Consider the following 23,189-nt stretch of genomic DNA (forward strand, 5'->3'; position numbering starts at 1 on the left):
GAGCACTTGCCTTGCATGCTTGAGGCCCTGGGTTCGATTCCTCAGCACCATAAGAAAAAAGCCGGAAGTGGTGCTGTGGCTCAAGTGCTAGAGCACTAGCCTTGAGCTGAAGAGCTGAGGGACAGCACCCAGGCCCAGAGTTCAGGCCCCACGACCGGACCCCCCCCCCAAAAAAAAAAAAAGAAAAGAAAAGAAAAAATAGTATTTATAAGGTGTGTGTATGCTCGCACATGCACGTGCATGTCATATGGCATATGCTTGTGCTGGTACTGGGGCTTGAATCAGGTCCTTGCCCCCTCTCATGGCTTTTTCTGCTCACTTGAGTTATTCCTCCACTACTGGCTTTTTGGTGGTTGATAAGAAGTAAGAGTCTTGTGGATTTGTTTGCCTTGGTCTGGTTTTGAACTGAGATCTTCAGATCTTAGTTTCTCAAATAGCTCTGGAGCCTGGTTTGTAATATGGTATCTCTTGATCAATCAAGTTCTCTTCAAAATTGTCTTTATTGAAGTTTCTGGTAAGAATGTATGGTGGCATGACCCCAGATATAGCCAACTCTACATTCCACCCTGAAGTGTAATGAAAAAGAATGGGTGAAGAAGTCTTAAAATAGAATCCCCAGATTACTTGTTTTCACAGCTCAATTTAAAAACATTCAGCTTAAGACAACAGATTCCTTGTTCTCTTTCAACATGTTCTGATACATTGAAAGCACTAAAAATACTTGGAATAAACCAGGTTACTTAAAAAAAATCCTAGGCAAGTTTCTTGATGAAAAATGCCAAAATACAGTAGATTTAACCCCAGTTCTACTTTTTGTCACTTGGTGTGACAGTAGGTCCTGGAACTTTTTTAAATGAATGTATATCTAAATCCCTTTAAAATTCTGTTTTCTAAAGCAAAATTTAGGGAGGGAATATGATACAGCACTTTGGGAGGGAATATATGATGCAATGGTACTCCATGAGTGTGAAGTTAAGTTTGATTTTTCTGGTTTAGTTTTGGCCAGTGGATATAAGTAGAAGTGTTAATGTCATTTTGGTTCAGAAACCATATGTTAGTGCATAATTCACTATATAGCCTTCCTTCTCCCTATGATGGTGACTAGCAGTATCTTAGATGGAAGAGATTTTAGTCACCTTGAATAATGGTAGCATAAAACCCCCCCCAGCTATTCACCTAGGTACATGTAGTGTGAATAAGAAATTTTCATCTTAAGAAAACAATATCTAAAATATCTGTGGTCTGCAAAGATAATATTTAATGAACTTAATCATTTCTAATATAAAATATTCAGAATTAAAAAGGAACCATGCTTTACTAGAAGGACTATATAAATTTGTCATTTTTATGTAAAGATGTTTCCATTTGAAATTAAAATCATTGTTCCAAAAGTTAGGACCAGTGCTTTTTATATAAAAGAAATGGAGCTCAAGCATTGAAAAGGGAGGTGGTGCCACTGATGGAGTTCTGTGTCTAGAATATTCATATCAAATTTTAAAAATCAATGGTCTGTTAAAAGTTAACTGTCAGGCCTGTGAGATAAAAGTAGGAGCACCAGTTCAAGTACAGTCTGGGCTGCAAAACAAGGCTCTGCTCCAATCAATCAGTGGAATATAAGCATATCAAATAAAAGAACTGCAAGTTAACAAATGAGTTTGGAATTTGGGGTTGTATTTTGAGACAGACAGTCTCTTAGTATACCCAGGATAGATTTGAACTCAGAATCTTCCTGGCTTAGATTTCAAATTAGATGATTTTTTTTTTTTTTGTCAGTTGTGGGGCCTGAACTCTGGGCGCTGTCCCTCAAGGCAAGTGCTCTACCACTTGAGCCATAGCACCACTTCCTGGCTTTTTTTTTGCTTATGTGGTACCGAGGAATCAAACCCAGGACCTCATGTATGCAAGGCAAGCAATCTATAGCTGAGCCGCCTTCCCAGACCCTCAAATAAAATTTTTAAGGAAGGAGAAATATCAATACTTTGAGATCTGAAAAACCTTTTCTTTTTTTTATTTTTGTGCAGGTACTGGGGCTTGAACTCAGGGCCTACACACTATCCCTGAGAGCTTCTTTTGCTCAAGGCTACTGTTTTACCTCTTGAACAACATCACCACTTCAGTCTTTTTCTGAGTAGTTTATTGGAGGTAAGAGTTTCATGGACTTTTTTGCTTGGGCTGGCTTCAAACCATGATTCTCAGATCTCAGCCTCCTGAGTAGCTAGATTAGCAGAGTGAGCTTCCAGCTTGAAAGAAGATCTTAAGGAAAGATTATTCCTTTGTCTAAGATGGTTGCTGTAAGCCAGGTACTGGTGGCTCACACTCAGGAGGCTGAGATTTGAGGACTGCAGTTCAAAGACAGCCTGGGCAGAAGTGTTCGTGAGATTCTTTCCTCTTGCTTATCAGCAAAAAGCTGGGACTCAAGAGGTAGAGTGTTAGTCCTCAGTTAAAAAAAAAAACAACTTAGAAACAGTACCCAGACCCTGAGTTCAAGCCCCAGGATTGGCACAGAAGAAAAGAAAAAAACAGAGGAAGACGATTGCTGCCACAAATTATTTCATTCCCTCTCCCCGCCCCCCCAAATTAGCCTAGCTAATTTTGTCCAGGCTGTCGTTAAACTTGAGGTCCTTTTGCCCTATCTTCCCAAGAAGTTGGGAAAACAGGCATGTACCATGTGTTTCTATACATAGTTTAAAAAGAGATTCATAAACATGTTCCTCTTGATGAATATTGAAGTGTTTTCTAGTTTTTAGCTAATGCAAATAATGTGGCTGCAAACATTCTTTTTTAAAATTAAATTTTTTAAATTATATTTAAGTGGTTATACAAGGAAGTTCCCATTCTACAAAACAGTATATGAATACAAAGTATCTGATAACATTGTCACGCATCGCTCCTAACCCACTACAAACATGTGAGATTTTTGTAAATGGTTACTTAAAGGGAGAATTTTCAAGTGATAAGGTGGATTCCAGAGTGATTGAACTACCTTAAACTGTTGGGATATAGTTGTATCCCAGAGCAACTTTTAAAATCCTACCTCATTTAGATTTTCTTTAAATTAGAATACTTTATATATTCCCATTTTTTTTATCTGAATGGTTCCTTCTGGTGTGATTCTCAGTTTGATCTTAAAAAGTTAAATTTATATTTCCTTTAGAATATGATAAAATTTTGTAGAACTGCTTAGATATCTTAGCATATAGATTGAAAGCCCCATGTTTGGAAGGCATACATATGCATATATATGATATACATACTTTACTGGATAAGGGCCTTAATTAAAAGTGTTAAAGACAGGGCTGGGAAGGTGACTCAGTGGTAGAGTGCTTGCCTTGCATGCATGAGGGCCTGGGTTCGATTCCTTAGCATCACATAAGCAGGAAAAGTGTTAAAGATATAAAATAATATAAATATATGTCATATATTTTGGATGTTATAACCTAATATAGATTTCCCATCAGTGTAAAATTATATAAAGTAAATTAGTGTATAGTTTAGAAGAGAGAGAAGCTCATGTTTCTATTTCAAGAGGGTTTAAGTATATGTGAAGTTTTTTTTGTGTGTGTTTCCTAATTGGCAGGCTTCCCTGACAAAGGTTGATTATATCAAGCATTATGCATGCCTTATATCACTTATCCCTTCAGAAGATTCTGAGATGCAGTTGTCTTCCAGAGCAACTTTTAAAACCTACCTCATTTAGATTTTCTTTAAATGAGAATACTTTAAATAGTTCCATTTTTCTTTATCTGAATGGTTCCTTCTTATTTCTCATTTATTTTTGTGTCTAATTTACTGGCTAATTGCTTCATGGTATACTACTTGAGTGAGTTATTTGGGGAGTTTTGTTTTTTTGTAAATAGTATTTTGACCTGTTAAATATAAAAAGACATAATGGTTCTTATCACAAACCACAGATCCTGGAAGCTGGAATTTAGATTATTCCCTTGTATGTGGGAAAATTACATTGCAATAGTCTTATAATTATCATTTTCTAAATCCATTTTATCTTTTAAAAGGTAACATAAAGTAAGCAGTAAAAGATATTCTTGGTGAGGTACTTTCAGACCATAGGAAAATGGTGTCAAATGATAGCAAAACCACATCTTGGCTTACTATTAGTAATAACTCTTCATGGGCATACTCACCTGCCTTTTCATTTGTACTGCTCTCTTAATATATCTATCCATGTTACTTAAATACTTCAAGAGAATGATTGCATTTCCTTAAGTCTTTTGGATTTAACTATGGTTTGATCCATGTGCATGTTTGTATTTTTATTTAGATAAGTAGGAAAGCATGAGAGAATTAAGCATGTAGGAACCACATGCTATCCCTTTAATTTTTGGATTCTACAAAGGAAATTAACTTTTTCTTACAATGCTATTGTGAGCTGGGCCACTGGTAGCTCAGGCCTGTAATCCTCACTTCTCAGGAGGCTGAGATCTGAGAATCTCAGTTCAGAGCTAGCTGGGGCAGGAAAGTCTGTGAGACCTCTGATCTTCAGTTGACAACCATAAAACTGGAAGTAGCACTGTGGCTCAAAGTGGTAGAATGCTAACCTTGAGTGCAAAAGCTCAGAGACAGTGTGCAGGCCCCGCGTTTAAGTCCCAGAGTGACAAAAACAAAAACAAAAAATGCTGTTGTGCTCATGAAATGAATTTAGTGAGAACAACGTGTCATGAAAACAGTGTCTTCAGTGAACTTTGAGGCTTGTTTGTTAGAATTCTAGTAAAGTTCTAGTGCATAGACAGATTTTAGGATACTTTTTTTAAGTTTTTAAAATTAATTAGATTTGTTTCTCAAATTTGTGATGTTCATCTTTTAAGGCAGACATCTATGATTGTCCTACCTTTTGAACCTTTTTCTCCTTACTTTGGGCCAACCAATGCAACATGAAATGTTAAAATTTTAAATTTCTTTCAACTGATCTCCCTGCTTTTGCTTTCCCTGACTCTTCTCATTGTATATAGAGATGGTGGGTGAAGAACCTCCCCTCTCTCTTAACCTCAGTTCGTTCCATTGTGACATAGGTATGTTACAAATGTTAAGCTGCTTACTCCCAGATGTTTTTGGTTGATCAAAGAAAATTGAATTTATCCAGTCTATGAGAATTAATCATTCTGTTACAGGTTTTCCTGTTTTCTTAAAAGTATATCACTAAGATTAGATTGAGATCAGTCCACTCTGTTATAAAAGATTTACCATGATTTGTACCGAGATGCTTTGTTCCCTCCATTCTTCTTTTTCCTTTGGAAAGATCACTTCTATTATTTTAAAGTCTTACATGCAGATTTTAAAATGGATGCCTCTCTCAAGTCCCCCCCACCCCCCCAAAAAAAGGGAGAAACATTTACACCATCTGCTAGCTTTTTCGTAGCAGTAAACAGGTAGTATTAAACACTTACTTTGAACTATATTAAGCACTTGACACACAAATTAGCTCTTTTAATCTTTATAATTTTTAAAATACAAAGTTATGGATGAAGGCTAACGCTTAGGAAGTGGTGGCATTTAAATGAAATAATTTGTCCAAGGCTGAGCAGCAAATGGCAGAGACAACACTTCTACCCATCATATTAACTGTCTGTACCATAACATCCTATAATTGCTTAAGGTAAGTAATTTCTGCCACTCCTTTTCCTTTTCTAATTGTGGTGTATGAGAAAGTTGTTTTCTGCTTCCATTTTTATGGCAGTTTATTGAAAGATCTTATATTTTATAAATTCAGTGTAGACTAGACTCTGGAATCTGATGGGCATTTAGGTTCACAAGCAGCGTGATCCTCAATAATTAGTGTCATTTGTAAAGTGGCAATGAGGGCATAAGGATGAAATGAGAGTACTTAAAAAGGGTGCAGTGACTACCATATGTAAGTGTTCAGTGTGGCCTTTCCACACTGAAAGTATTACCAGATACTTAGCTTTTCCCCCAAAGCAGTCATCAGTGCCATGTACTCTTGTCCTGTGTTTTGACATGGTATACTTAGTTGCTTCCTCTATATGGAAGAAAAGTTTCCTGTCTGGCTTGTTCCTGATTGTAGGTTTAATGTTTACTTTATATAAATTATTTGTCTCTAAATATTTTTTATCCAACAGTACAAAACATAAGGTTAGACATATTTTTAGGCTTATTTTCTAGAGGAAGAATTCCCTATGCATATTTAGTGATTATGTGTATTAATCTAAATGTTTTATTTTGTTTGTTTCTTCCCAAGTTGAAAACAGTGATTTATGTGTGTTAACCTAATTGTTTTCTTTCTCCCATGTTTTGTACCAAACTGGAATCAGAATCATTATTATATATAAAAACTTTGCCTCATGTAAGAATAGCTTTATTAACTGGATGCTGGTGACTCAAGGCTTATAATCTTAGCTACTTTAGAGGCTAAGATCAGAGCATCATGGTTTGAAGCCAGCTGGGGCAAGAATATCTGTGAGACAAAAGCTGGAGCTGTGACTCTAGTGGTAGAGCCTTAGTCTTGAACAGGAAAAAGTTCAGGGACTGTGCCTAGGCCCTGAGTTCAAGCTCCAGGACTTGTAAAAATGTAAAAAGCTTATTTTTGGGAAAATAGCTTTATTTTGTTTTTATTTCTTTCTTGGTGCTGACCCGGGGGTTTGGCTTAACTGCTGGCTCTCTACTACTTGAGCAACACCTCCATTTCTTTTAAGATTTTGCTGTGGGGGCTGGGAAGTTGGCTCAGTGGTAGAGTGCTTGCCTTGCATGCCTGAGGTCCTGGGTTCGATTCCTCAGTACCAAATAAGCAAAAGGAAAAAAGCCGGAAGTGGTGCTGTGGCTCAATTGGTGGAGCGCTAGCCTTGAGCTGAAGAGCTGAGGGACAGCGTCCAGGCCCAGAGTTCAGGCCCCACTACTGGACCCCCTGCCCCCCCAAAAAAAAGATTTTGCTGTGTAGCCCGGTTGGTCTTGAACTAAATTCTCCTAGCTCAGCTTCCATTGAGTGCTATTATAGGTATGTACCACTGTACCTGACCTTCTTTATTCCTAATTCTCTTCTAAGAGTTATGGTTTAAGAGGATTATTATTACACTGGAACAGTAGTTAATGCTTTAGGACAAATGTTTGAATTATGAAATTTAAGCTGGAGTCTGCATGTCCATGTTGAAATTTCCTGGGAAAAGAAGAGCTGATTTAGGGATGTTAGAGGTATGAGGTAAATCCTGTCTTGACTAGATGATTTAGATATATGCTTCTATTTTAGGTGACCGGGTCATTGACGTGGGATCTGAATGGAGAACTTTCAGCAATGATAAAGCAACAAAAGATCCATCTCGAGTTGGAGATTCTCAGAATCCTCTTCTGAGTGATGGAGATTTGTCTACTATGATTGGCAAGGTAATGAGTCCATTCAGCAGGAAATAACCAAGTACGGATTGACCAGTAATCTAAGAGTTTGGGATCTTTGCAAAAGTGCCATTTACTGCCTGCCTCTGGGGATCTTAATGTAGGAATAAACTTTGCTAGTACTAAAATTATGAATGATGTGGAGGTAGAATATGAAGTCAAAATTTGAGTCTGTATCTCAGATCTTTTTCTTCATAAAGCATGTGGCACAAAAAGTTGAGTTTACTGTTATCTTTGAGTTAATATTAGTATATTCTGTGAATATCAAGAACATCCTCCTTTTTCTGTCCATACCAAATATTGTATAGAGATAATAAAGGTCTAAGGGAAATGTAAAATATTAATAACATAGTATGTAATCTCTACTATGTGCTCAGTAAATAATAGCAGTTATTATGTCACACTAATTTCCTTGACAACCTGGACTTTTTTTTTAAACTGGGTTATCTAAATTGAAAACAGTGGTGACAATATTGATCAAGGAAGTATATGATATTTTAGTATTTACTTAGTCTGTTTATATGATGAAAACAATTGTATTTTCATGTTTTTGTTATTAAATTATATATTAGATTTGCAAAACATGGTACAGAATAAGGTTTAAAATATTTAACATTAGCTGGACGCTGGTGGCTCACACCTGTAATCCTAGCTGAGGAGGCTGAGACCTGAGGATCGTGGTGCAAAGCCAGCCCAGACATGAAAGTCCCTGAGACTCTTATCTCCAATAAACCATTCAGAAGACTGGAAGAGGTGCTGTGGCTCAAGCGGTAGAGTACTAGCCTTGAGCTGAAGTGCTGAGGGACAGTGCCTAGGCCCAGAGTTCAAGCCTCACAACGGACAAAAAAAAAAATTAATTAAAAAAATAAAAAATTATATCAAGAAGTATCAAGTAAATTATGTTTGTCTTGTTACGCCATACAACATGGCAAAAAAGTATATTACAGGCATTTAAAAAAACATAGTATCCCAATTGATAGACTTTTTTTTGATGCTTAATGCCTTCTAGGAAGTACACGTCTCAAAAACAAATGTATAAAAAAAACAGAGGGTTCAAACATGTAATCCTCACTACTCAGGAGTCTGATATCTGAGGATTGCAGTCTGTGAGAATCCTATCTCCAATTAATCATCAAAAAAGCTGGAGGGCTGAGAATGTAGCTTAGTGGTAGCTTAGCATGCAGCCTTGGATTCAATTCCTCAGTACCACATACACAGAAAAAGTCTGAATGGCTCAAGTGGTAGAGTGCTAGTCTTAAGTAAAAGAAGCTCTGGGAGAGTGCCCAGGCCCTGAGTTCAAGCCCTAGGACAGGAGAGGAAAAAAAAAAAAAAAGGTGGAATTGGAGCTGTGCCTCAAGTGTAGAGGACAAGCTTGAGCAAAAAAGCTAAAGCTGAGGGACAGTGCCCAGGCCTTGAGTTCAAGCTCCACAACTGACCAAAAAAAAAAAAGGTTAATGTTTTAAAGCATTGTTTTATATAGGGCACAGGAGCTGCAAGCTTCGATGAGTTTGGCAATTCCAAGTATCATAATCGGAGAACAATGAGTAGTTCTGATCGAGCAATGATGAATGCATTCAAGGAAATCACTACCATGGCAGACAGAATCAACCTCCCTCGAAATATAGTTGTAAGTTCTCAACTATGTCCTTTAAGCCATTCTGGCATTGATTTAGCATAATTTAATGAACATATGAAATTTTGATAATGCAACTAATGAAATAGCCTAGAGTTAATTAAACTTATTTTCTCTGCATTGAAGGATCGAACAAATAATTTATTCAAGCAAGTGTATGAGCAGAAGAGCCTGAAGGGAAGGGCTAATGATGCAATAGCTTCTGCTTGTCTGTACATTGCCTGCAGACAAGAAGGGGTTCCTAGGACATTTAAAGGTAAGTCTTAAGTTGCATAAAGTAATGGACAAAAATCAGTTTGACATTCAGAAGGTAAATAATGTCTTCATTTTTATGTACAGTAATCTACCTGCACATATTTGCTACTGCCTGATTATGTTGTTCCTTGACAACATAGTAGAGTTATTTTAATCCTGTGAGTCTTCTTTGCTAGTGAGGTCTTTCAATTGACTGCATGCTTTTCAAGCCTGGCGTCATCTTACAGTAGGACTTTTGTAGGAGGTCTGCGAACTTGGTGATGAAAAAGAGCTTCTACTCCTAGCACAGAGGGAGTCAAGTCTTAGAAAGTACCAGTGAAATTTTTTTCTCTTGAGGGGTGGAATTTGCAGTTTTATACACATTAGAGGCTTTAAGTTATCTGTTTTCATTGATTTTTCATGCAGTTTCCCATAAATATTGTGAGAATCTATTCATCGTTTCATGATACTTACACTTTTACCCTTCATTAATGCACTGAATATGTTTTCTTATGGCAGTATGAAGATGGTGTCACCATTGTTTATTTCATTATTGAAGCTAAAACAGGCTTTTGTTAACTGTATTCCGAAAGTGTTTAGTGGTTGAATATTTAGAACAATAGCTCCTATTGAGCTATGGAACCATAGCAATAAGGATTTCATGTACACATGGCATTGTGGATTAGGGGGCATTCTTTAGTATCATATTTTCATTGTCTTTGTTGTTGTTGTTGGTTGTGGGGCTTGAACTCTGGGCCTGGGCGCTGTCCCTCAGTCAAGGCTAGCGCTCTACTTCTACTACTTGAGCCACAGTGCCACTTCCAGTTTTCTGAGTGGTTTATTGGAGATGAGTTTCATGGACTTTCCTGCCAGGGTTGGCTTTGAACTGTGATCCTCAGATCTTAGCCTCCTGAGTAGGTAGGATTATAGGCATGAGCCACCAGTGCCTGGCTTTCCTTTTTTTTTTTTTTTTTAATAAAACTAGTCCTGGGGCTTAAACTCAGGGCCTGGGTGATGTTCCCTTAGCCTCTTGGTGTTCAAAGCTAGTGATCTACCACTTGAACTGCGGAGCCACTTCCCAATTGTTTTAAGTAGTTTATTGGAGGTAAGTGTCTCCCAGACTCTTCTGCCTGGGCTGCCTTTGAACTTCTATCCTCAGATCTTAGCCTATTGAGTGACTAGCTAGGATTATAGGTGTGAACCACAAGTACTGGCTGGCTTCTCTTGTCTTCTTGGTACACTGCTTAAAATAGATTAATGTTTTGTACTAGTTGACTAGTTGAAGAAATTTATTACATAAATTGAAACTGAAGAGTAGTTCACATTTTGAAAGATTAAGCCCTAAATTTATCTTTAAACTGTTAAATAATTAAATTAAATATTCAAATTAACCAAGAAATTTCAAATGAGCTGTATGGGACATATTGCTAAGAGTGTTAGAATTGCATCTTTATGACATGGCGGAAACTTTTTCAGCTATAAAATATATTATTTGTAAAGTTGGAAACAGTAGATTTTAAAATGAACTATGTATGGCTTATCTGAATTCATTTACTTTTTTTTCTTTTAGAAATATGTGCTGTATCACGAATTTCTAAGAAAGAAATTGGTCGATGTTTCAAACTTATTTTGAAAGCACTTGAAACCAGTGTGGATTTGATTACAACTGGGGACTTCATGTCCAGATTCTGTTCCAACCTTTGTCTTCCTAAGCAAGTGCAGATGGCAGCTACACACATAGCCCGTAAGGCTGTGGAACTGGACTTGGTTCCTGGGAGGAGCCCCATCTCTGTGGCTGCAGCAGCTATATACATGGCCTCACAGGCTTCAGCTGAGAAGAGGACCCAAAAGGGTAGGTTCTTTATCAAGAAGGGAGACAATGTTTTAAGTTAAATACCCAAAACCCACTAGTACTTTGCCATCAAAACTTAAGAAAATAACTGTTTTGCTTTGATCAACTTGTTTCTTTATGCAAATGTCTTTTTTCTTTTTTCTTTCTTTCTTCTTAAAGTATGACTGGTGTTTTTTGGGCTTGGGGCTTCATGTTTGGTAGGCAGGCACTTTACTACATGAGCTACATGCCTCATTCTTTTCTGCTTTAGTTATATTTAAAATGAACCTCACATTATTTTTCCTTGGGACATCCTGAACCTCAGTGCGTGACAGGCATACACTACTACAACTTAGCTATGGTTGAGATGGGTATATCTCTTTTTTTTTTAATTGCCAGCCCTTGGGCTTGAACTCAGGGCTTGAGTACTGTTCCTAAGCTTCTTTTTGCTCAAGGCTACTGCTCTACCACTTGCGCCACAGAACCATTTCCTGCTTTTTCTGAGTGGTTTATTGGAGATAAGAATCTCTTTGATTTTCCTGCCTGAGTTGGCTTCAAAATATAATCTTCATATCTCAGCCTCTTGAGTAGCTAGGATTAAAAATATGAGCCTCCATTGCCCAGCTTAGATGGATGTCTTGTAAACTTTTTGTCTAGACTGGCTACCATTTTTCAGTTTTAGGTTTTTGTACTTTTCTTTAGACATTCCAGATCATTTTGAATAGGATTCTTCCCTTCCCCTCCACTCCCTTCCTATACCCAACTTAGCTTTGTAAATCTGGTTGGTCAGAAGCCAGGACATGCTGTGTCCCACTGGCTGGTATATTTCTCTAGCAGTCACCCACACCATAAATGTGTTGGCCATCACCTTTAACATTTGGTGGAGCACATTATTTTTTCATTCTGTACAGTATTATTTACAGTTTCTTAATTAAAATCCTAAAGTATGTAGACACAAATCAGTATTGCAGAAAGATATTTTTAATTGTAGTGTTGTACAGAAGCTTTGTGAGAACTGTCAAGTAAATTTATTTTACAAGTATATATTTATAGATTACTTGAGTGATTTTGAAAAGGAATTAAAAAGACAAGGCAGCAGTTTGCTTTCTGTTTAAGAAGGCCATGCATGAAATTTTATCATCAAGAGTTTTCTACAAATTTAAGAACCTTCTCAGGCTGGTGTGGTGGCCCATGCCTATAAATGAGTGCTAGGGAGGCAGAGGCAGGAAGATCCACTAGTTGGAGGACAATCTGACAGGGAGAACTGTTTCAAAGAAATAATCCTTTTTCTCTTTGTCATTAAACAGTTTCTATTCAAATGGTTATTTATCAGTATTCATTTCAAGAATACTGTAAAGCAAGGTAAGATAGGGAAATTTTAAATTATGTAATGATTAAATTAGTTAATTAGTTAATTGTGTAATGATAGCATGCATCCACACAGATAAATCAGTAAAATTTTACCAAAAGACTTAAACTGTTCTAAAAAGTGGTGGATAAGAGCCCGAAGAGCTTGGATAGTGACATACTTAAAGAGCTCATGGCTAGCTTTCCTACTCTAATTTCAGTCATATTTGAACTGATTGAAAGGTTATAAAATGAGTTTGAATTAAATATTAATTTTAATTAAAATTTAAAATTTTAATTTTGTGCAATTTTAATAAATTGCTCATAATAGTTAAATATTATAGTGGCAGTTCTTTGGTGGTTTACTAACTGTGAGCAAAAAAGCTTAGGAACAGCATCCAACCCCTGAGTTCAAGTTGCAGCGTGTGTGCCTGCGTGCATGCGTGTACACACACACACACATACACACACACACACACACACACACACACACACACACACACATATAATGTATTGTGGATTACTTCTGTTAATTCTCAAATGGATTTATAAAAACCGTAACAGTTCAAATATCATACCCAACATTGCATCTGTAACTCTCATAGTGCCATATCCTGAATTATTTTCTGAAAATTAAATCTTTTAATACTATGAATAAACCTTTGAAATATTAAGTAGTATTAACACTATTGCCCCTGCTTTCTACATGGCAGTGCTATTGTATTATCAGTGTTAAAAATCAATATTCTGGGTTTTATTTTTCCTTTTGTTAGTAAGGAGGAGGTAGACAGGTAGGTGTGCTTAATACTTGTTTTTGTCTTTTAGAAATTGGAGATATTGCTGGTGTTGCTGATGTTACAATCAGACAGTCCTACAGATTAATCTATCCTCGAGCCCCAGATCTCTTTCCTTCTGACTTCAAATTTGACACCCCAGTGGACAAACTACCACAGCTATAAATTGAGGTAGTTAAATTTAAAGGTCAAACTTCTGTACTTGAACTTTGTCTACTGTATATATTCTATACACAGTGCTGGGGTTGAGCCTTTAATGAGGACAGAGACATGGTACGCATTCCAGAGCTAAATATTATTGCTTGGCATTCTGTATATACTAGTGAAACATATTTAATGATTTTAATTTCTTACTGAATTGGCTTTCTTTTGTAGTGATCTAGGAAACTGTATTTTGGAAGATGTTTGAAATTATGTAAATCTGAAATAAAACTTTTCAAAACTAAAATTTTTGTTATAATTACATGCACTGTCTAATTAATCAATAATTTCTATTACAGCTTATACAACTTATCAAGGTCCTTGTTTTCCTTTATTTTTTGTGTATATGTATATACACATAATATATACACACATACTATATAGTTTTTTTAAGTAGCAAGAGTTTTTTGAAAACCAGTTAACATTTATAGCAAAAATGATATGACAAGGCATTAGCTTGAGAGATTTTTATATATATTTTCTCATTGAGTTATTGAGCAGCACAGATGATACTAGTAAGAAAACAGTAGCAGCTGATCAGCAGATTTGTAATGTTCTTATTTCATTTTGTAGTCAATGTCTACAATTCTTTTCTTTATTCTTGTTTGGATACTTTTTTGATAGATTATTTAAAATGGAGATTCCTGGTAATGGCCTAGAATTTTTTTAGCCAGTAACTGTAGGTGATTGTTGTATTGTAGGTATTTTGCATGTCTCACTGGGAAACATGGATAGGTGGACAACATGAGAGAAAACTAACAAAAATTTGCTGTTTACCTACCATTAGCAAATTTGTATGGTTGGCTAAATCCATGTTAAGATATCACCCATGTATGACATAGGAAGAAGAAATTTCTAGTCCATATCTTTTTCATGACCACCACCTTTGATCTTTAGCACTTCCCATTCTCCTAACCCATTGGTGGACCTAGAGCAGCAGTGCCTTCAGGTATTCCTGGTACTCTTATGGTAGACTGTACAACCAATTCAATGAGGACTGTAGACTGCACCCACAGCAAGCTCTTAAATTTTTGTAGCCACCAAAGGTCCAGAACAACTGGAAAGTAAAACAGAACCAGAAAATTTGGACAAGTGAAACAAGTCATTAAAAATAATGACTTTGGTATTTTCTTTTTAGCTGTTTTGTTTTTTAAAAAGGTGAGGTCTTATGATGTAGCTTAGCAGAAAGGTACTTGTTTAACATGTGATAAGTGCTTGGGTTAAGCCTCATCACTAAAAAACAAACAGTTGTTGTAATATGAGTACGTAGTAGGAAAAATATAGATGAATGAAAATAAGTCTGTTCATTGCCACTTGGGAAAAATCAACATTTTGGTATATATTTCACTGTGTATACATTTGTAAAATTTGAATCAGATTAATCTGTTTGGGTTTGTTGTGGTGGTGGTGGTGGGGTTTTTTTTGTGGGTTTTTTTTTTTTTTTTTGGTGCTGTGAATTGAACACAGGACGCTGTACTTGCTAGGCAAGTACTTTGCCACTGACCTACACCCCAGCCTGAATCAGATTAATCTGAAGATGGAGGGATGCTTGTGGCTTTTGTTTTTTGAAAATGAAACTTACATTCTTGTAGATAATTATGAACAAGGAATTAAAATTTCCATTTTTCTAAACTCTGCTCTCAAATAGTTAAGTCAGCTTAATCCCAGATACTGAAATGAGGAAGAATACCTATGAGAAGGATGAGCAGTGGTACTGTCAGCTAGCTTTCCCCACAGTGTATGTGTTCTGGAATGGATGTGTCTGGAATTGGGTGTCTGGAATTGGATGTGGGTTTTTTTTGTTGTTTTTTTGTTGGTTGTGGGGCTTGAACTGTGGGCCTGGGCGTTGCCTCTCAGCTCTTCAGCTCAAGGCCAGTGCTTTACCATTTGAACCACAGTGCCACTTCTGGTTTTTTGAGTGGTTTATTCAAGATAAGAGTCTCAGGCTCGGTCTGGTTACGAACCACTATCCTCAGATCTCAGCCTCCTGAGTAGCTAGGATTACAGGTGTGAGCCACCACACCCTGCTTTGGATGCATTCTTGAAGAGCCTTGGGGAAGTCATTTCCTCTGACAACTAAACCATCCTCACTTCTAACAGAGAAGTGTGTCTGTCAGTCAGTTCCTTTTTAGTACTTGGCCTTCTAGGGTTCTTTTTCTTTTTTTTTTTTTTTTATTGTGAACATACTGTACAGAGGGGTTACAATTACATGGGCAAGATAATGAGTACATTTCTTATCGTAGGGTTCTTTTTCTAAGTAGTTATTGTTTTCCATTTCTTCTGAGGCTGTTCAATCTTTTTAATATACATTGAAAGAGATGGTCAGAAGGTGTTCTCAAGTCTTCTCTGTGGGCAAGGGGTTAGCTCAGTGATACCCTGCTTCACTATTGTGTGAGACTGTGTTCCATCCCTTAGCACTGCTACCACCACACACACACACACATATATCCCACTCAAGATGGATTTGGGTTTCTTTGAAGCTTCTTATTTTGTCAAAATCACTAATATTTGGAAATTCTTAGAACTGTGATGCTCATCATATCTTATACCAGTGATTGTGACCTCCTTTTTTGAGTTATGAAAAACCCTGTACATAAGTGGACACTCACCTCACTGATACACTTGAGACTTGAAGAGAGCTCCAGTTTGGGCTACATTTTAGTAAAATTGTAAAGAAAGCATAGCACAACCATTTCCATGGCTCTGGAAATCTCCAAAGGCTCCTTACCCCTAAAACACTAGAATCTACTTCCACTAAGTCTCTGCTATTACTCTTGGTGCACAATAATTTGATTGTAAGTTTCATGAGTTTCAGCACTCTACAATCTCCCCATTTTTTTGTCAAAGAAACTTGGAAAAATCAAGAAAGAAAGTGGGTGCCAGTGGCTCATGCCTGTAATCCTAGCTACTCAGGAGGCTGAGGTCTGAGAACTGTGGTTCAAAGCCAGCCCATGCAGGAATGTCTATGAGACTCTTATCTCCAATTAACCACCACAAAACTGGAAGTGGCACTGTAGCTCAAGTGGTAGAGCTGAAGAGCTCAGGGACAGCACCTACAACCAGAGTTCAAGACCCATGACTGACAAAAAGAAAAAAAAAGAAAGATCTATCCTAGTTTACTTAATATCTGGGATGGGACTGAGGTCTTAAGCAAGGCTTAATTCATAGGGCGTTGCCTCACTGGACTGTACCTTTCAAATATTAAGTATGTTTTAAAAACTTGTATTTAGCTTCTTAGGGAGATTTTGAGTGTTTTTAATTCAGCCCAGTTAAGAACTATAAATGGTTTTTTAGTTATTCCTCTAAACAAAAGGCTTCTTAAACTTGATGCCTCTTGACAGTAAGTCTTTTGTGTTCAAAGCAACCAATGTCTTTTACTCATAGTTGTCTTTGGTTCATAAGCTCATATTGTGTCACAGGTGCAAGATTTACTTTAATTATCAAGATGAACAGCTGAGGGGGTCAGCCTATTACCCATCTGGTCCTAATCCAGCCAAGAGGCATCTGTGCCCCATGCCAATATTTTCAATTGTCAGTGGCCTTGACTTTTCCTGCTGCTGTGTTTTAATCTCATCTGCCAATTGTGGATATTGAAAAATTCCTTGAACCCTTAAGCACCTCCTCATTCTCCCCCTCCCAGTTATTTACACACACTTCATCTAAGCCACCACTATAAGTGCATAGTTCAGCTGATCTCTAGGTCATAGACCTCTGACATTTTTCTTAAACTTACACTCATAATCCTTATTGGCCTTTCTGTGGGACTGGGGATGATGGAGGGGTGGCATTTAACCTGCCATTTCCAGGGCTTTTTACAAAAAGAGGGAAAAGGTGACTAAGAAGAAGTAGCTATGTTTTCAATCACATACCATTTGCTCTGATGACTATTGGTGGATAAGTGGGAGGTTGGTCTATGCACCAAGCAACTCTCCAGCAGACACCAGTTCTATCACTACAGCAGAGTATTAGATCTTCGACGTAAAGAGCTCAGTCTAGCCAGAGGTGGCTCACGCATGTAATCCTAGCTACTCAGGAAGCTGAGATCTGAGAATCACCGTTCAAAGCCAGCCCGGGCAGGAAAGTCTGTGAGACCCTTTATCTCCAATAAACCATTAGAAAACTGGAAGTAGCGTTCTGGCTCAAGCGGTAGAGTGCTCGCCTTGAGCTGAAGAGCTGAGGGACAGCGCCCAGGCCCAGAGTTCAAGCACCATGACTGACAAAAAAAAAAAAGCTCAATCTACTTCAGATGCCAATTGCAGCCAGTAGGTGGCCACATATAAATTCAAACATCTGTAAATTGAGGCTCCAACTTCCTCCTCCCCAACACCAGTTCACAGAACCCAGGGAAGCACATTTAATAATAGCTTATTATAAAGGATATTACAAAAGGAACCTGTGGACAGCCATATATAGAAGAGAAGATTCTACTGCCTCAGTCACTCAAATTTGGGATTGCAGGTTTGCACCATCATGCTTGATTTTTTTTCTGGGTTTTATGGCAGCTTCCTTTGGAAGGAAGACATGACTAATTTACATCATTAGCCATTCAGTATCTCCTTCCTGGGACTTGGGGGTGGAACTGAAAATTCCAATCTGCTAATCTCATGGTTGGTTCCCTTGGCAACCTGTCAGATCCTATTCAGGAACCTGAATCATCTCATTCAGAAGATGTTTTATCATTTGGAAGTTGCAGCAGTCTTGAGATTTGGAATAAACGACCAAAGCAAAAGATTCAGTACACCCAGTACTCAGAAAATAAGTTTTAGGGTCACATGTCAGGAACCAGGGTCAGAAACATATTTTACTATGATATAGTAAATAGTCACAGTATTTCTTTTTTTTTTTTTTTTTTTGGGTCCGGTTGTGGGGCCTGAACTCTGGGCCTGGGCGCTGTCCCTCAGCTCTTCAGCTCAAGGCTAGCGCTCTACCACTTAAGCCACAGCACCACTTCCAGCTTTTTTTTTTTCTTTTTGTTTATATGGTGCTGAGGAATCGAACCCAGGGCCTCAGGCTTGCAAGGCAAGCGCTCTACCACTGAGCCACCTTCCCAGCCCAGTCACAGTATTTCTTCAGCACAGTATCAGAACAAGTCTCATGCCCTGTCTTTTCTCTCAGCCTAATACTAACAGCGCCATTATTTGAAATGATAAAAGTTTAGTTTTGAGATCTTTGAGAAAGGACAGAGATTGTATACGAATTATTTAAGATTAAGAAAGTCTGATGTAGAAATAATGCTCTTGAGTCAGGTGCTCATGTCTAATGCCTGTAATCCTAAACTGTTCAGGAAACTGAGATCTGGAGGGTCATAGTTCAAGACCAACACCTGGCAAAAGAATCCACTATAACTCAACCTGCCTGCCAAAAAAAGCAAAAAGCAAAGCTGAAAGCATGTCTCCAATAGTAAAGTGCCAGATGAACAAGCAAGCTGATTAAACTCAAGTCCTGAGTTCAAACTCCATTATAATCATTAAAAAAAATATTGTGAAGTTAGCATCCTTCCTTGTTTATATATAATATCATCTATTAACACAGATGACATATTTAAAAACCACACATATACAGGTGTACTGTTAGAGACATGAGAAAGAATAGTTCTATCTTGTAGTTTAGAAAGCCAGGTCTAGGTTAGAAGCCCTATGTGGTGGCACTCCCAAATGAATCCTGCCAATCATGATGTACCCTCATGAAGCAAGTTGGATTGATTTTTCATAGTTTGCCACATCTGTAGTTCCTTCTGACTCTAGGAAACACTAGAAAACAATAGATCTCGACTAATATCCCTCCTAATATTTGAGATATCAAGTATTATTTATGCACTCAACTTTTCACACTTGTTAATGTGTTAGAGGGTAAAACACTTTTCAGTATACAACAAATTTTTCTGGTATACAGCAGGAACTGTGCAGTATACAAGAGTTTCAGTTGTGACATCTACAGTTTAGCTCTGTGAGTCTATTATCACTTTTCCAGATAGCAAACCTGGACACTGGAAAATCAGTGACAGCTCTAAAAAAAACAAGCATCATCTAGTGCATGGATATCCAACTATGGAGGCTTGAGTGTCTCTAGAAGACAGTGAAAGAAGTGGGAAATCAATGAAGTGCTTACATTTTTGAAAAACTGCTCTAGCTGCCAAGTGATGAGTAGACTACTGGTGGATAAAAGTCAAAGCTGGAAGACCAGTGAGGAGGTTAAGAAGCCTGGTTTGGAAATGGAGACAGCTTCAACTAAGAAATAGAAGAATGGAAAGAATGAGTCTACACCGCTGGAATGTTACATCTGATTTTTTAAAATTTGAATTGATTTAGGCCATCCATGTGTACTTGTGGAAAGGACATGGAACTACTTCATTTGTGTTCCTAAATTTATCAGAATTGGGACTGGAAATAAAATTGCCCACTTAGCACATGAATGGTGTCTTCATTATTGATGCCAGAGAAGATGTGTTGGTAGAAGAAAGGGGATTAGAACAGAGCCTGAGGTCTACCAGCATTGCAAATCCCAGAATATGTAGTGCCTGTGGTAGGGGATGTGTGGACATTCATTGTCTCTACTCTTTTTTTGTCAGTCATGGGGCTTTTTGTTTGTCATAGGGCTTGAACTCTGGTTCTGGGTGCTCTTCAGCTCAAGACGAGCGAGCTCTGTGCCACTTGAGCCACAGCACCACTTCCTCTCTACTCCTTTATGTATCAACACAACAAATGTATATGCCAAAGATAATTCTACATTAGTCTTTCAGTCTATTTTTTTTTTCTGGCAGTGCTAAGATTGGAATTCAAGGCCTCCCTCAAACTTGCTAGTCAGGCAATCTACCACTTGAGCCATATCTTGATCTTTTTGCTTTAGTTGTGATGGTGTGTGTGTGTGTGTGTGTGTGAGTGTGTGTGTGTGAGTGTGTGTGTGTGTGTGTGTATGTGTGCTGGGGCTTGAAGGACCTGAGTGCTAGCTAGTCCCTGAGTTTTTGTGCTCAAGGCTAGCACTCTACTACTTGAGCCACAGCTGATGGTGTGTGTGTGTGTGTGTGCTAGGGCTTGAAGGGCCTGAGTGCTAGCTAGTCCCTGAGTTTTTGTGCTCAAGACTAGCACTCTACTACTTGAGCCACAGCTTCCAGCTTTTTGGTAATTAATTGGAGATAGGAGTCTCACAGACTTTCCTGCCGGGGCTGGATTCAAACCAGGATCCTCATAGCTTTCTGAGTAGCTAGGATTTTTATGCCCAGCATTGCATTAGTTATTTTCAGATAGGGTCCCAATCAGATAGGGCCACAATCCTATTTATGTTTCCTGAGCTTCCTGAGTGACAGTTGAGTATCACCTTCTAGGTTATAGATATGGAGGTCTTAGTAACTCTTTTTTTTTGGTCAGTTGTGGGGCCTGAACTCTGGGCCTGGGCACTGTCCTTCAGCTCTTCAGCTCAAGGCTAGCACTCTACCACTTGAGCCACTGCATCACTTCTGGCTTTTTCTGCTTATGTGGTGCTGAGGAATCAAACGCAGGGCCTCATGCATGCAAGGCAAGCCCTCTACCACTGAGCCACCTTCCCAGCCCTCTCATTAACTTTCTTGCTCAGAGTAGTCTTGAATCACAATCCTTCTGGACCTAGCCTGTGCCAGTCATTCTTGAAGCTAATTACAGGATGCTGAGATAAGTGGTATTAGCAGTTTCTGAATGAGTTTTAGCAGGGAGAATGCACGTTCTCCAGCTTTTCCATTTCCATTTATTGCAGTGTGATTGTGTGTAAGCAAGTCTTAAACTATGCAAATTAAAGCATTGGGACATGACAAAAATAAGCTAAACAAGCCTAAGTCACAATAATCTTGTGGTAAGAATGGATACAACTCTCCTTTATTCAAGATGTTACTCTTTTAGGTCTCTGTTACACCTACCACAGTCTATATTTGAATTCAGTATGTAATCATACTAAGCTGATAAAGATATGTGAACCTACAAAGCTGAGGGGCCAGACTTTGAAACCTCTAGTAATATCATTATTATGTCAATGTCCAAATGGTTTTGGGTCTATCAATCCGAATTAAACTATAATGCAAACTCAAGGCAGTAGAATCCATGTTTCAGGGACAAGCAGGGTCCCCTAGAGACAATCATTATTTTTCCTTTAATAAGAGTCTTGGGTTTGATGAGTTTATGATGATGGGTGTGAAAACTAGCACATCTCTTGGGTGTTTAGCTTGCCAGAAGTCCTAGAAGTCTACTAAAAGACTAAAAATGTGTTTGTACAATCAGAAGGCCAGAGAAGAAAATTGCTGAGATTTTTCCCCCACATAATTTCAAATTTGCAAAAGGTAAGTTTAATTACTATTTGTACATAAACACTACTAACGTGTTAATAATTACCTTCTTTAATATTTCCTGCATACCTCACAGATTGTTAGCTAAGAGGATAGTTTTAAATCATTTGCTTGTTGTTTAGCACTAGTTAGCTTATAGTTTTCAATAAATCACTGATGCAAAAAGTGGCTCAAATGTAAAAACTAAAAGCATGAAGAGCCCAAGGCTACAATTTAGCTTAAATGCTGCAAATGTTAGAAACAATGAGCTTAGTTTCAAAATATACAGTGTAGAACTATGCACTATGATAAAGACGTGTATATGTGAGTCACAATTTCACATAAATAGTTCAAAGGAACAATTTGGAACTTCTAATGAGCACCTCAAAGCTGGACTGTTTAGGACCATTGGCCTACTAAGTTGGTTCTCACTGAGGTATGAAAACAGTGGCAGAAAAACTTTCAAGCTTTTGTCTAATTTTCAAACAATGTATAGTAATCTCTTTAGTAAAATCACCAACTTTCTACAATAAGTCAAAATACTGGTTTACAGTACAAATTGTAATCACTATATAAGACTTTTGAGATGGGATCAGTTGAGAAAGAATTCTAGAGTGTTCCATTAAAGATGGAAATATGAGCATGAGCATCTTTTCTTAGAAAATTTTTTTGTTCATTCTTTTTCTTTCTTCCTTTTTCTTTTTTGATGCTAGTTCTGGGGCTTAAACTCAGGGCTTGGTACTGTTCTTGAGCTTTTTTTTGCTCAAAACTAGCACTCTTATCACTACAACCAAAGTTCTACTTGTAGCTGTTTTGGTAGTTAATTGGAGATTCAGTTTCACAGGCTTCCCTGCCTGGGCTGGCTTCGAACCATGATTCTCAGAGCTCAGCCTCCTGAGTAGTTAGTATTATAGGTGTGGGCCATTTTCTTAGCATTGTCAATTAGAGGGGATCTAGGAGCTGATTTTATATTAGCAATTAGATTTCTATTTCTTAAGTATCTTGAGAAGTAACTTAATTTTGGTGGGCAATGTATAAAGCAAGTCTAGAACATCTTTTTTATAATAATTGTCATTACTACTACTACCAGTTCTAGGGCTTGAACTCTGGGCCTGGGCACTGTCCCTGTATTTTTACTCAAGTCTAGTGCTCTACCATTTTGAGGCACAGCTCTACTTCCAGCTTTTTGTGTGATTAATTGGAGATGAGTCTCACAAACTTTTCTGCCCTGATTGGTTTGAGCCGCAATCCTGAGATCTTAGCCCCTTGAGTAGCAGGATTATAGGTGTGAGCCATTGGTGCCTGGCTTATCATTATTATTTTGAGACAGAGTCTCAAAAAGCTAGCCCAAGCTAGCTTTAAACTTTTGATGCTCTAAAGCACCATCATGTCCAGCTTCTTGGAACATCTTGTTGGGCAAGAAACACTCCAAGACAAAAATAGCAAAACAGGCGAAAAAGATGAAGTTAAAAAAGAAAATCTGTTGGGAGTGATAGGCAAAACTAT

At 37.8% G+C, this 23,189-nt stretch overlaps 1 protein-coding gene across 3 annotated transcripts in view; it reads left to right on the forward strand.

Moving 5' to 3' along the window:
• Gtf2b (general transcription factor IIB) overlaps positions 1 to 23,189 on the forward strand; it is a 39,650-nt gene that overhangs the window by 13,128 nt on the left and 3,333 nt on the right. For 2 of the 3 annotated variants that reach the window (XM_070006341.1, XM_070006339.1), the window contains exons 3-7: positions 7,214 to 7,347; positions 8,837 to 8,983; positions 9,116 to 9,245; positions 10,794 to 11,075; positions 13,227 to 13,638. In XM_070006341.1, the coding sequence (XP_069862442.1) occupies positions 7,214 to 7,347; positions 8,837 to 8,983; positions 9,116 to 9,245; positions 10,794 to 11,075; positions 13,227 to 13,360 (827 nt within the window). In that variant the 3' untranslated portion in view covers positions 13,361 to 13,638. Of the gene's footprint in view, positions 1 to 7,213; positions 7,348 to 8,836; positions 8,984 to 9,115; positions 9,246 to 10,793; positions 11,076 to 13,226; positions 13,639 to 23,189 lie in introns of those variants that run through there. The other variant, XM_070006340.1, reaches the window with a different exon arrangement.

This window comes from Dipodomys merriami, unplaced genomic scaffold (genome assembly GCF_024711535.1).
Source record: "Dipodomys merriami isolate MVZ:Mamm:240054 unplaced genomic scaffold, mDipMer1.0.p SCAF_7, whole genome shotgun sequence".
Lineage (NCBI taxonomy): Eukaryota > Metazoa > Chordata > Mammalia > Rodentia > Heteromyidae > Dipodomys > Dipodomys merriami.